This window comes from Salvelinus alpinus, chromosome 1, assembly GCF_045679555.1.
Source record: "Salvelinus alpinus chromosome 1, SLU_Salpinus.1, whole genome shotgun sequence".
In the NCBI taxonomy this organism is placed as follows: Eukaryota; Metazoa; Chordata; class Actinopteri; order Salmoniformes; family Salmonidae; genus Salvelinus; species Salvelinus alpinus.
In genome coordinates this window covers 90986705-91001832 of record NC_092086.1, presented here as the reverse complement: position 1 = coordinate 91001832, position 15128 = coordinate 90986705, and the positions used below count along the sequence as shown (strand labels likewise).

Here is a 15128-nt window from a genome sequence, read left to right as displayed (position 1 = left end):
CTCCTCTCCCCTGTAACTATTCCCCAGGTCGTTGCTGCAAATGAGAACGTGTTCTCAGTCAACTTACCTGGTAAAATAACGGTAAAATAAAATAAATAAAATAAAAAAATGGTCAAAAAGAAACAAAATAGCTTATTAGCAAATAGCAATTTCTCAAGCAAGAATTTAGCTACAGTAGGAATATCAGGGAGTGGGGAGGGGAATACTGAAAACTAGCTGTTATTGGCTGAGAGGTTGGTCTATTAACTAATTTACCACCTAGTGATGTCAACAGGCAGGCCAAAACTCCATCCCACCAAAACAGGCAGAAATTTCATGCAGTCTTTTCAAACAGCTCCTACACTAAAAGGGCATTATCATAATTTTCACAGTATTATTCCAACCTCATAGAGTGGAAATACAGTATATGAGGTTGGAATAATAATTGTTTTAACTGTCATGGTCAAAACATATTGATTCAATGGTTGTGAAGATGAGGAGAGGTCTGTCCGTGATAAAAAGATGCTCTGCTTTTTTAACACCACACTCTTGATTATTGTCCAATCATATGGTCAAGTGCTGCAAAGAAGGACCTAGTTAAGCTGCAGTTGGCCCAGAACAGAGCTGCATGTTTTGCTTTTCATTGTAAAACATGTATCATTGTAAACCATAAAACTTAGGCTTCAACTTCCAGTTTATTCAGTCATGGCCAAAAGTTTTGAGAATGACACAAATATTAATTTCCACAAAGTTTGCTGCTATGCTACAGTGTCTTTAGATATTTTTGTCAGATGTCACTATGGAATACTGAAGTATAATTACAAGCATTTCATAAGTGTCAAAGGCTTTTATTGACAATTACATGAAGTTGATGCAAAGAGTCAATATTTGCAGTGTTGACCCTTCTTTTTCAAGACCTCTGCAATCCGCCCTGGCATGCTGTCAATTAACTTCTGAGCTACATCCTGACTGATGGCAGCCCATTCTTGCATAATCAATACTTGGGAGTTTGTCAGAATTTGTGGGGTTTTGTTTGTCCCCCGCCTCTTGAGGAATGACCACAAGTTCTCAATGGGATTAAGGTCTGGGGAGTTTCCTGGCCATGGACCCAAAATATCTATGTTTTGTTCCCAGAGCCACTTAGTTATCACTTTTGCCGTATGGCAAGGTGCTCCATCATGCTGGAAAAGGCATTGTTCGTCATCAAACTGTTCCTGGATGGTTGGGAGAAGTTGCTCTCGAAGGATGTGTTGGTACCATTCTTTATTCATGGCTGTGTTCTTAGGCAAAATTGTGAGTGAGCCCACTCCCTTGGCTGAGAAGCAACCCCACACATGAATGGTATCAGGATACTTTACTGTTGGCATGACACAGGACTGATGGCAGCGCTCACCGTGTCTTCTCCGGACAAGCTTTTTCCGGATGCCCCAAAAAAACAGAAAGGGGATTCATCAGAGAAAATGACTTTACCCCAGTCCTCAGCAGTCTAATCCCTGTACCTTTTGCAGAATATCAGTCTGTCCCTGATGTTTTTCCTGGAGAGAAGTGGCTTCTTTGCTGCCCTTCTTGACAACAGGCCATCCTCCAAAAGTCTTCGCCTCACTGTGTGTGCAGATGCACTCACACCTGCCTGCTGCCATTCCTGAGCAAGCTCTGTACTGGTGGTGCCCCGATCCCGCAGCTGAATCAACTTTAGGAGATGGTCCTGGCACTTGCTGGACTTTCTTGGGCGCCCTGAAGCCTTCTTCACAACAATTGAACCACTCTCCTTGAAGTTCTTGATGATCTGATAAATGGTTAATTTAGGTGCAATCTTGCCTGTGAAGCCCTTTTTGTGCAAAGCAATGACAACGGCATGTGTTTCCTTGCAGGTAACCATGGCTGACAGAGGAAGGACAATGATTCCAAGCACCACCCTCCTTTTGAAGCTTCCAGTCTGTTATTCGAACTCAATCAGCATGACAGAGTGATCTCCAGCCTTGTCCTCGTCAACACTCACACCTGTGTTAACGAGAGAATCACTGACATGATGTCAGCTGGCCCTTTTGTGGCAGGGCTGAAATGCAGTGGAAATGTTTTTGGGGGATTCAGCTCATTTGCATAGCAAAGAGGGACTTTGCAATTAATTGCAATTAATCTGATCACTCTTCATAACATTCTGGAGTATATGCAAATTGCCATCATACAAACTGAGGCAGCAGACTTTGTGAAAATTAATATTTGTGTCATTCTCAAAACTTTTGGCCACGACTGTACATACTATACACATTTTACATACACAATCTATTTTTCAATAGTTATATTTTGTTTCTTTTTAGTCCTGGCCTTCCTTTATTTCTGAAGTCCATCCAGTTTGATTTCTATTTGCCATATATTTGTAACTGTGCTATTTCAGAAAAGTTCTGAACCTATATACATTTTAGAGACATTATATTTAAATTTGTTATCTTGTTGTTATTAGTCCCACTCTTCATCTCCATTCAACCCCTCCCATCTATCTCTTAACACCATCCATATTGGATTTCAAGTTGCCATATATTCTTCAACTGTGCTGTGATGCTTCACAACAGTACTGAACCTTTCTATTCTCATAGTTTCTACAGATTGTAAATTAAAGATACACATTTTTGCTAAAATAATTATTATATTATTGATCAATTGACTATGACTTTTCAAATCACCAAGTATTGCTATCTGCAGTGTTAGCTCTAGGTAAATGTTACAATTATTCAGCCATTCCTGGACTGTGACCAAAAAACGAGCTACATATGGACAGTACCAAAATAAATTATCTAATCACTAAATAAATTATCTAATCACATCAAATCTGCAAAGGTGGGCCATGGAATCGGTACATCATCAAATCTCACCTCATGGCACAATGCCTCTCCCCTATGTGCCCTACTTTTTGTGTGTATGTACTGTCGTGTATGTGTAAGTGATAGATGCACACACGCACACGCACACGCACACACACTACATGTTAAAGTTTTTAAATGGATGTAAATTGTAAAGCCTTTTGTCTGTAATGTTATATTTCTCATTATGAGTCGGACCCCAGTAAGACTAGCTGTCGCCATGGTGCTGGCTAATGGATTCCAATAAAACAAAAATGTAAAATATATACACTCACCGGACAGTTTATTAGGTACACGAAAATCGATCGCTCCTACAGACAATGAGTCACGTGGCCGTGGCTTGCTATATAAAGCAGGCAGACAGGCAGGCATCAAGGCATTCAGTTACTGTTTGATTGAACGTTAGAATGAGCAAAACAAGTGACCTAAGCGACTTTGAGCATGGTATGATTGTCGGTGCCAGGTGCACCGGATCCAGTATCTCAGAAACGGCCGCCCTCCTGGGCTTTTCACACACAACAGTGTCTAGGGTTTACAGAGAATGGTGCGACAAACAAAAAACATTTAGTCAGCGGCAGTCCTGTGGGCGAAAACAGCTCGTTCATGAGAGAGGTCAAAGGAGAATGGCAAGAATCCTGCAAGCTAACAGGCAGGACACAAATAGGCAATTAACGGTGCAGCACAACAGTGGTGTGCAGAACGGTATCTCGGAACGTACAACTCGTCGATCCTTGTCACGGATGGGATATTTCAATAGACGACGACACCGTGTTCCACTCCTGTTAGCTAAAAACAAGAAGCGGCTCCAATCTCCACGCAATCACCAACATTAGACAATTGAGGAGTGGAAAAACATTGCCTGGAACATGACAGCGAGTTCAGTTTACTTAAGCAGCCTGCACAGTCCCCAGACCTCAACGCAATAGAGCATCTTTAGGATGAGATGGAACGGGCTGTTCACAGCATTAATGCACTGTCGTCCAATCTGCAGCAACTGCGTGATGCCATCGCATCAGCATGGACCAACCTCCCTGTGGAACGTTTCTGAATTGTAGAATTCCCCCGAAGAATTCATGTTTTCTGGAGGCAAAAGGGGGTCCGACCTGGTACTAGATGGGAGTACCTAATAAACTGGCCAGTGAGTGTATATTTAAAACAGGAAAATCACCTTTTTGACTGCACTGGGCCTTTAAGGCCCACAGTACTTTACCTGTTCCAGGATGGTGTTGATTCTTCCCACCTCACAGTCGATGAGGAAGCGTTTCTCCTGCCTGCGGTCCATCTCCTCAATGATGCGTTTGTACTCTGTAGGGTCCACTATGCTGCCCACCGACCGGGCCGTCACCTGCCAGTTATTGGCCACTGCTGACTCCATGATGGCTTGAAGGATAGAGAAACCTGGAGAGGAGAGGGAGGGGATCAGTCACATACTGTAGAATGGGAAAGGTGGGTTTGTGGTCGTTTGCAGAGGAGAGCGGTGTACTTAATCACGTCATAGTTACTGTAAAGTCAAAATACAAAGCTCTTTGACAATAAAATCTGGGCACATATTCTAGTTTAACGTTTCAATGTCACGTGCACAAGTACGATGAAATGCATTTCTTGCAAGCTCTAAACCCAACAATGCAGTAATAACATAAGAGAACAAAAACACACGAGTAATAAAAAGAAGAAATCAGAAATAAAAGAACACGAGAAAGTAAGAAGCTACAGTTCCAATACCATATTTACAATGTGCAGGGATACTGGAGTGATAGAGGTAGATATGTATATTGGTAAGGTGACTAGGCATCAGGATGTATGATAAACAGAGTAGCAGTGGCATAAATAAAGATTGTATGTGAGTGTGTGTGCGTGTGTGTGTGTGTAGTCAGTATGAATCAGTGGAGGCTGCTGAGGGGAGGACGGCTCATAATAATGGCTGGAACGGAGCAAATGGAATGGCATCAAACAGCATGGAAACCATGTGTTTGATGTATTTGATACCATTCCACTGATTCCACTCCAGCCATTAACACGAGCCCGTCCTCTCCAATTAAGGTGCCACCAACCTCCTGTGGTATAAATGTGTGCATGTTATGTGTGTGTTGGAGTGTCAGTGTGAGTGAGTGTGTAGAGTCCTGTGTGTGTGTGTGCATAGAGACAGTGTAAAATTACAAATAATTACAAGGGTCAACTCAGTCTGTGTAGCCATTATGTTAGCTATTTAGCAGTCTTATGGTTTGGGGATAGAAACTGTTCAGAAGCCTGTTGGTGTCAGACTTGATGCACCGGTATTGCTTGCCGTGCGGCAGCAGAGAGAACAGTCTATGGCTTGGGTGACTGGAGTATTTAATGATTTTCCGGGCCTTCCTTTCACACCGCCTGATATAGAGGTCCTGGATGGCAGGGAGCTTGGCCCCAGTGATGTACTGGGCTGTCAGCACCACCCTCTGTAGCGTAATGCGATCGAGGGCGGTGCTGTTGCCATTCCAAGCAGTAATGCAGCCAGTCAAGATGCTCTCAATGGTGCCGCTGTTGAACTTTTTGTGGATTTGAAGGCCCATGCCAAACTTGTTCAACCTCCTGAGGGGGAAGAGGCACTGTCGCACCTTTTCACGACTGTGTGTGTGTGGACCATTTTAAGTCCTTAGTGATTTGGACCCTGAGGGACTTGAAGCTCTCAAACGGCTCCACTGCCGCACCATCGATGTGGATGGGGGCGTGCTCGCCCTCCCCCCTTTCACATTTCTCACTTTGTATCATCGTCAATTTAAAGGTTCTGTTTTGTACTGTTTGTTAACCAACTGGTGTAGGGTATGAATATTTCATGTTTTCTGTCCACTTGAATGGTATCATTCTGTCATAAAAACAACCACAATAGTCTTTGAGCCCATGACAAAAAACCTCCCAAAAGACAGCCCTGTCAATATCACATTTCATGGGTGAAATAAATGGTACAGTAGGTAAAGTATGTCAAATGGAAAAGTAGCTTATAGCTTCCAGGACAGGCAACTAGAAATTCTAGTCTGGGCTTTTTAGGATGGGGAACTGTTTCGCAGAAATACTACTTGCAATGCCAAGAAGCTTTGCAGGAAAATTTCAATTGAATAGGTTTTCATTTCAGCTCCCAGTGTCTCGGCTGTCACAGTCTGTAATAACTGAATTAATGTGATTTAAAATTCAAATTGTGAAGTACATCATGTCAATGATACAGTGTTACCCCTTCAGCGTATAGGTTATAATGGATGTCACAGTGCTCTAGGTCTGACGAGCAGGCCTTATTTAAACAGTCTAAAAGGGGCGGAGTTACAACCCAGGACATGTTTTCTTTTCAGGAGATCAATGCATCGTCCGTTATGTCAACTCAAGGTCAAACCGCGGGCCTGAAATGGGGGTTATACAGCGAGAGCCGCACCCCTTTATGGGTAATAGCCTTATCAAAATATGAATGTTACTTAATAACACTCCTTACACCACAATGAATAATTATGTGCTACCACTGGATTATTCATGCATAGTAATATACCGACCTAGAATAGGGTAATGAAAGAAAGCATGGATGGACAAAATAAACCTGAGATTTGCATATTTCCATTATCTGTCAGGAAAACATATATACGTATCAGCGATGGTGGAAATGTGTGGTGGCAGTAGGTCATTATGTGGTAACTTGTAAGTAATAGACAGATAAAATGGTGCAGTTGAGGAAGGCTTTGTGCGAGAGCAAGCACGCTATAGTCGGCTTGGCTAAATGAGGCAGAGGCAGCAACATGCGCTCGGCTATCTCTTCCTCTTAGAGCTTGGGATAAAATCGCTGATTCAATAAAATGATGAATATTATTACTGATGCTGAAGCAGTCAGTGTAGATTATGCTAATGCAGATGCGGTCTTTGCAGTGCACCCCTGCTGGGCCCATCCACATAAAGCACTGTTCCCTATATGCGCTACCGTCACTTTGTCCAACCTGCTACTTGCACGCCAGGGGCCTCTGTATAAAAACACTTTGACAGCCCAGTCTAAAGACACCTGTAGCCCAAAACATCTCACAGTACCTCCACTAACAGCCAGCCATCACAGCTTCAGATATGTTACTTTCCATGTGAAAGGGGCATTTTAATTCATGTCAAATGAAGCAAACATGTTATGAGTGTTCATGGATACTTTAAACCTTCTAGAAAGCTAGTTGTAGGCATAAATGGATCAACTGCTGTATATGTAGATGTATGGAGCTGTGAAGTGAAGAACTACCATAGACTAGCTAGCTAGAGCACATAAGAATTCTGAGCACAGCCAGAGACTCAGCCATCCACTCTCCTCTATCTCCTCTCCTACGTTAGTGACCTTCACTCAAGAGAACACTGCAGAAGGTTGTCCAATCAGACATTGCCTTTTATAAGACAGGCGGCTGTGAAGGACTGAGCACGGCTACATCACCATCACCCACTCAGGTGGCGACTGGAAGAGCAGTGAAGAGCAGGGAGAGCCGTGTATGCACGTCTGATATTTCTGAAGGTTGGGAGACAACAACGGTTTTCATGCGTCTGGCTGTATCCCAGCGCAGTGTGAATGACAGTCAGATAAGATAAAACCCAGGAGCTAACCCCTGGTTGAAAGGACAGGGGCTTATTCTGTCATTGTAGAAGCACCATCAGGTCACACTGAAAAACACGGTGCTTTTATCATCCATCCCCACAGCATATTAAGAGAGAAAAAAGACTGCAGTCTATGTCTGATAGCATAGCAGCACAGAGGAAATTAAAAAGCAAATGCTGAAATATGAGGTGTTTTTTTCACCAGCTTCCCTGAGACTACATATTGTATAGAGTACACTGGGTAAAGCCTGACATTTTAAACATGTTACCAGCTGCTTATGAAGAAAAAGGATTTTGGAGGATTTAGAAATGATTCCCTCATGACTTATATTTTGTATCAATCTTCTGCCTCTAAGCTGATTTGGAAGTTTTGGGATTCAGACGTTATTATGTATTTCTCAATGTTAAACGTGTTGTGAAACGTTGACAAGTTAAAATACTTGGAGATGAAAAATAAATTATCAATAATTCTGGCAGAAAATATAAACAGGTGATGTAATTTAATACACGTTGGCTTTCATTTGAATGTGATAGGTAAAGGTCATGCCATCACAATGCTAAAAGAAACAACACTCTGGATATTGGCATAGCCTGTCTGCTGTGTGTAAGATGAACATAGTGTCACTCAGTGGTGCAAACAACAAAGCGAGTGAATGTTGGTGCAAGGTTTGTAGTCGTAAACAGATGGCACATATCACAGAAGCCAGCGGGCAGGGCGACCATCAAGAGCATTTATAAACTGTCAATTGTACAGCCCATTATAAAAAACACATGAAATATTCAGAAATCTGGGGCATATTGTCACTAGGCAATGTATAATTGGGATGAAAGTAAGACATTTTGTGAGGGAAATGTTTTAAAGATGACCTCTACGGTATCAAACACATTCACCTGAATGATTTTTACTACAGCCTGCTGACCAATTGGGAAACATAATTTGTGTGGAAATTAGTCCCAGCTACAGAGCTCAGGGTCAGGGTTGACACCTTTATTCACATCAAGTCCTCAACACTAGATGTCTATCATCTGAAGTCCGACTTGACAGACACTCTATTCAAGTGCAATATCTGACATCCTGTCAGAAATGCAGCAAACTAAAAAAATGTCTCTCTGACGCTCGATACTCAATTGAACCAATTTTTGTCAGCAAGAAAAACATAAATGATTCTGTACTCAGTATCAAATCTTTGAAAACTAGACCTGGTGAATGGATGAACGAGGAAAGTTCAAAACATAATTTTAATGGTGGGGATCTTGACTGGAATATAAACCTTCTTGGTTGTCATCACACTAGGTTCATTTACATTTCTTCACATGAACATAATTCCCTGGCTCAGCGTGGAGTGTGAAAGGTCAAAATGATTATGCAGAAAGCAGAGAAAATGTCTAATTTCTTCAAAATAACAATTACAACCCCTTATATTTGTCAGTGTCAATTATCATAGTTGGGCTATTTGAGTAGAGTAAGACATACAAATGTTCCTGATGCTTCTCTATTTCTCTTGATATACCAAAACATTTCTTTAGAGAATTTGACAGTCAGCGAAAGCTATATATAGTATTTCTTTCATATGTAACAATTAAAGGCTATTAGTAACCATTCAAAATATACAGTTATAAACAAAGACTGACTACATCTGGGACAGCACCCAACTCCAAGCCCAAAGCAGTGTGATTTGCATGTGGTCTTTGTATATGGGAAGGATGGATAAAGACACGTTTTACTGTAGGTGGTGAGCAGTATGGATAATGTGTAGGGAGGTTCTGATAGTATTTGATTTCAGTTCGAGGATATACATGTAGATAAGGGTAGTGTGGATAGTATGCTGTATCATTTGGAGGTTATGAGAGGTAGAGTGGACATTATGCTGTCTCAGGTGGTGGATAGCATCATGGTGGCTGCAGCATCATGGATGCTGTGTGCCCTCAACTCTGACTCAGTCTTCCCCTGCTGCCTCCCAGGAGATGGTGACCTCTTTTAATCTCTCTCTCGGGGCAGGCATCAGAGTTATTTGCTGTGATGGCTTGCCCAAAGCTGAGCAGTGCATCACCGAGGTGAAGTCACACAAAGCTTCTGAGCCCACTTTTAGAGAAAGCTCAAAAAATCTCAAAGCTTAAGTCAGAGAGAAAAAAACAACAAGAGCTACTGCAGAGAGAGGCATTCCACTTCCCTGCACCAGATTTCACAAAATTGAGTTTGCTGGCTGGCTTTCTCCTTGAGAGTAAAGCTGCACGTACAGTCCCATGTTTCTGCTCAATTGCCTACAGAACACCCATCTCTTAAACAAACAAAAATGGCCTTTCATCTTGGGCAAACCATGTACCGAACACAGCATATTAAGTCTTTCATAATGTAGAAAGACCACTGTTCAAATGGCCCATGCATTATCCTGAAAGCTTGTGTCCCAAAATAGATGAAAGGCTTTGGAGACCAGTGGCCAGAGACAAGTGAGCAGAGGACGGTATAAACAAAACAGTGTGTAATAAAGCAGGGGCAAGTTCTATTAGTCACCCAGTTCATTATTATGCCATTTTAAGTCACATGGTCAGGCCAGATTAGATGTGACAGACTGTGGATCTCCTTAGGAGATGTTTAGAATTCATAAAGTAAATCATATTTGGTTGAGCTGCAGAGGCACAAAGGCTTTGCTGACTCCTCCATTATTTTCCCCAGGCTACGCCTCCACACTGTTTTTTATTCTATTGAAATTTCTGCTATTTCTCCTGCGAGCAGCTGAAACTAGTGCATTCAGCTGAGGAGAGAGAGAAAATGAGAGAGAGACTCATCCTGGCCATTATAAGCCTCTTGCTCCTGGGCTCCTCTCTTGCTTTTGTTTAGAATGGATGTGTGTACATTTGTCTCCTAATGTCAGTTTTTCCACATACTATGATAGCACAGGATACAAATACAAGGGACTTATTCTGTCAGAGATACAAAGGCTATATAACAATGGGGTTTAAATGCCAACACATTTGAAATATTGAACAATTACATACCTAGGATAATACTGAAATGAGTCACATTACATGTCGATGTTAAAGGTATGCATACATGACATTTTAAGGTCAGTGACTGTGCTGGTTTTCTTTTCTCTCCGAAACACTATTTCTGTCTGCATCCTGTGTATTGATTTCTTTATTTTTCCCTAGCAGCAGCAGCAGCAGCCGTAGGGGCGGTCACAGCACCAACCAAGCAGGCAGTAGAGAGAACTGTCCAGTGCTGAAATACTGGTTTCTGCAGTCCGAGCCAGTACTATAGAGTGGAACTGTCCAAGGTTCTGAAATATTAGCAACTTAGAACAGGGAGCAGGGAAAAGCAGGGGGAAAAAAGATCTGAAAATTGTACTGAACCACACAAGGCTGCTGCATTGGAAGCAGTGTTAGTAGGAGCTGTTTCAGCCCAGTGCTGAAATACTAGCTGCTTAAAGAAAGATGAGTACAGACCAGTCGGAAATACTAGCTGCTTAAAGAAAGATGAGTACAGACCAGTCGGAAATACTAGCTGCTTAAAGAAAGATGAGTACAGACCAGTCTGAAAGACTGATGCTTGTGATGATTTTTGTATTTGTATTAGTATTTATTATGGATCCAAGGCAGCAGCTACTCTTCCTGAGGTCCAGCAAAATGAAGGCAGTTTATACATTTTTAAAAACATTACAATACATTCAGATTTCACAAAACACTGTGTTGCCTCAGGCACCTGCTCCACCACCCCCATCTACGGTACTAAATCCATGTGTATGTGTGTGTATAGTGTGTATGTTATCGTGTGTGTGTGTATGCATATGTCTGTGCCTGTTTGTGTTGCTTCACAGTCCCCGCTGTTCCATAAGGTGTTTTTTAATCTGTTTTATAAATCTAATTTTACTGTTTGCATCAGTTACTTGATGTGGAATAGAGTTCCATGTTGTCATGGCTCTATGTCGTACTGTGCACCTCCCATAGCCTGTTCTGGACTGTGAAGAGACCTCTTGTGGCATGTCTTGTGGAGTATGCATGGGTGTCCGAGCTGTGTGCCAGTAGTTTAGACAGACAGCTCGGTGCATTCAACATGTCAATACCTCTCACAAATACAAGTAGTGATGAAGTCAATCTCTCCTTCACTTTGAGCCATGAGAGATTGACATGCATATTATTAATATTAGTTCTCTGTGTAGATCCAAGGGCAAGTCGTGCTGCCTTGTTCTGAGCCAATTGCAATTTCCCTAAATCCTTTTTTGTGACACCTGACCACACGACTGAACAGTAGTCAAGGTGCGACAACACTAGGGCCTGTTGGATAGTGCCTTGTTACTGCCTTGTTACTGCCTTGTTACTGCCTTGTTGATAGTGTATGATAGTGTAGTGCAACTGTAATGCTTAGCAGATAATAAGAAAAGACGATCAGTATTTATCTGGCTAAAAGAGAAGGAATATAATATCTATTGTTTACAGGAAACTTATTCAACAATTTTAGATTAAGTTTTGTGGAATTTTCCAAGCTCTTTAAAGGCACAGTCAACTTAGTGTGTGTAAACTTCTGACCCACTGGAATTGTGATACAGTGAATTATAAGTGAAATAATCTGTCTGTAAACAATTGTTGGACAAATTACTTGTGTCATGCACAAAGTAGATGTCCTAACCGACTTGCCAAAACTATAGTTTGTTAACAAGACATTTGTGGAGTGGTTGAAAAACAAGTTTTAATGACTCCAGCCTAAACTTTCGACTTCAACTGTATATATTATATATACAGTACCAGTCAAAAGTTTGGACACACCTACTCATTCCCGGGTTTTTCTTTATTTTTAATATTTTCTACATTGAAGAATAATAGTGAAGATATCAAAACTATGAAATAACACATATGGAATCATGTACTGTTGTAACCAAAAATATATTTGAGATTTGAGATTTTTCAAAGTAGCCACCCTTTGCCTTGATGACAGCTTTGCACACTCTTGGCATTCTCTCAACCAGTCATCTGGAATGCATTTTAATTAACAGGTATGTCTTGTTAAAAGTTAATTTGTGGAATTTATTTTCTTCTTAATGCGTTTGAGCCAATCAGTTGTGTTGTGACAATGTCACGGCCGTCGAAAGAAGTGGACCAAAGGGCAGCGTGGTGAACGTACATTTCCTTTTATAATAGAATGTCGCCAACAAAACAAGAAACAAAATAAACGACCGTGAAGCTTCCGAGGGCTATAGTGCCACTAACAAAGTCAACTACCCACAATCACAGGTGGGAAAAAGGGCTGCCTAAGTATGATTCCCAATCAGAGACAACAATAGACAGCTGTCCCTGATTGAGAACCATACCCGGCCAAAACATAGAAACACAAATCATAGAAATAAAGGACATAGAATGCCCACCCATATCACACCCTGACCAAACCAAAAAGAAACATAAACAAGGCTCTCTAAGGTCAGGGCGTGACAGTACCCCCCCCCCCCCAAAGGTGCGGACTCCGGTCGCAAAACCTGAACCTATAGGGGAGGGTCTGGGTGGGCATCTATCCATGGTGGCGACTCTGGTGCGGGACGTAGACCCCGCTCCACCTCTGACTCACCCCACTTTGGTGGCGCCTCTGGTGCGGGGACCCTCGTTGTCGACCCCGGACTGGGGACCCTCGTTGCGGGCCCCGGACTGGGGACCCTCGCAGCGGGCCCCAGACTGGGGACCCTCGGTGCGGGCCCCGAACTGGGGACCCTCACTGCCGGCCCCGGACTGGGGACCCTCACTGCCGGCCCCGGACTGGGGACCCTCACTGCCGGCCCCGGACTGGGGACCCTCATTGTGGGCCCCGGACTGGGGACCATCGTTGGAGGCTCCGGTCTGGGGACCGTCGCTGGAGACTGCGAACTGGGGACCCTCGTTGCGGGCCCTGGACTGGGGACCGTCGCTGAAGGCTCCGGACTGGAGACCCTCACTGCCGGCCCCGGACTGGGGACTCTCGTTGTGGGCCCCGGACTGGGGACCGTCGCTGGAGGCTCCGGACTGGAGACCGTCGCTGGAGGCTCCGGACTGGGGACCGTCGCTGGAGACTCCGGACTGGGAACCCTCGTTGCGGGCTCCGGACTGGGGACCGTCGCTGGAGGCTCCGGACTGGAGACCGTCGCTGGAGGCTCCGGACTGGGGACCGTCGCTGGAGGCTCCGGACTGGGGACCGTCGCTGGAGGCTCCGGACTGGGGACCGTCGCTGGAGGCTCCGGACTGGAGACCGTCGCTGGAGGCTCCGGACTGGAGACCGTCGCTGGAGGCTCCGGACTGGAGACCGTCGCTGGAGGCCTGGTCCTTGGAGGAGGCACAGGATGGACCGGGCTGTGGGGGAGCACTGGAGATCTGGTGCGTATCCCTGGCACCCCTCTTCCCGGCTGAATGCCCACTTTAGCCCGGCACCTCCAGAGCGCAGGCACAGGTCGAACCGGGCTATTGGGGAGCACTGGAGATCTAGTGCTTGACACTTGCACCTCTCCTCTTGGCTGAATGCCCACTTTAGCCCGGCACGGGCGGAGCGCAGGCATAGGACGCACTGAGCAGTCACAGCGCACCGGAGACACAGTGCGCAGAGCCAGCGCAGGATACCCTGGGCCGAAACGGCGCACCGGAGACCAAGCGCGCTGAGCTGCCACAATCTGCCCTGGCTGGATGCCCACTCTAGCGTGGCACTTGCGGAGAGCTGGCATATAGCGCACCGGGCTATGAGAGCGCACTGGAGACACTGTGCGCTTTACCGCATAACACGGTGCCTGACCAGTACCACGCTCCTTACGGTAAGCACGGGGAGTTGGCTCAGGTCTATACCCTGACTCTGCCACTCTCCCCGTGTGCACCCCCCAAAACATTTTTGGGGGCTGCCTCTCGTGCTTGCTCCGCTATGCCAACTCCTCGTACTGTCGCCGTTCCGCCTTAGCTGCTTCTAGCTCCTCCTTAAGACGGAGAAATTCACCAGCCTGTGCCCAGGGTCCCTTGCCTTCCAATATCTCCTCCCATGTCCATTCCTCCAGAAAGCGCTGTTCCTCCCGGCCACGCTGCTTGGTCCTTTGGTGGTGGGTAGTTCTGTCACGGCCGTCGTAAGAAGTGGACCAAAGTGCAGCGTGGTTAGCGTACATTTCCTTTTATTATAGAATGTCGCCAACAAAACAACAAAATAAACGACCGTGAAGCTTCCGAGGGCTATAGTGCCACTAACTAAGTCAACTACCAGGTGGGAAAAAGGGCTGCCTAAGTATGATTCCCAATCACAGACAACGATAGACAGCTGTCACTGATTGAGAACCATACCCGGCCAAAACATAGAAACACAAATCATAGAAATAAAGGCCATAGAATGCCCACCCAAATCACACCCTGACCAAACCAAAAAGAGACATAAAACAAGGCTCTCTAAGGTCAGGGCGTGACAGACAAGGTAGGGGTGGTATACAAAAGATAGCCCTATTTGGTAAAACACCAAGTCCATATTATGGCAAGACCACTCAAATAAGCAAAGAAAAATGATAGTCCATCATTACTTTAATTAAGACATGAAGGTCAGTCAATGCGGAAAATTTCAAGAACTTTTAAAGTTTGTTCAAGTGCAGTCGCAAAAACCATCAAACGCTATGATGAAACTGGCTCTCATGAAGACCGCCACAGGAAAGGAAGACCCAGAGTTACCTCTGCTGCAGAGGATAAGTTCATTAGAGTTACCAGCCTCAGAAATTGCAGCCCAAATAAATGCTTCACAGA

General features: G+C 44.3%; 1 protein-coding gene across 5 annotated transcripts in view; it reads right to left on the bottom strand.

Moving 5' to 3' along the window:
- The window catches only part of LOC139533917 (glutamate receptor 3), a 113869-nt gene that overhangs the window by 50473 nt on the left and 48268 nt on the right, over nt 1–15128 (bottom strand). For all 5 annotated transcript variants that reach the window (XM_071332447.1, XM_071332431.1, XM_071332438.1 and 2 more), the window contains one exon: nt 4048–4235. In XM_071332447.1, coding sequence (XP_071188548.1) covers nt 4048–4235 — 188 coding nt within the window. The remainder of the gene's footprint in view (nt 1–4047; nt 4236–15128) is intronic.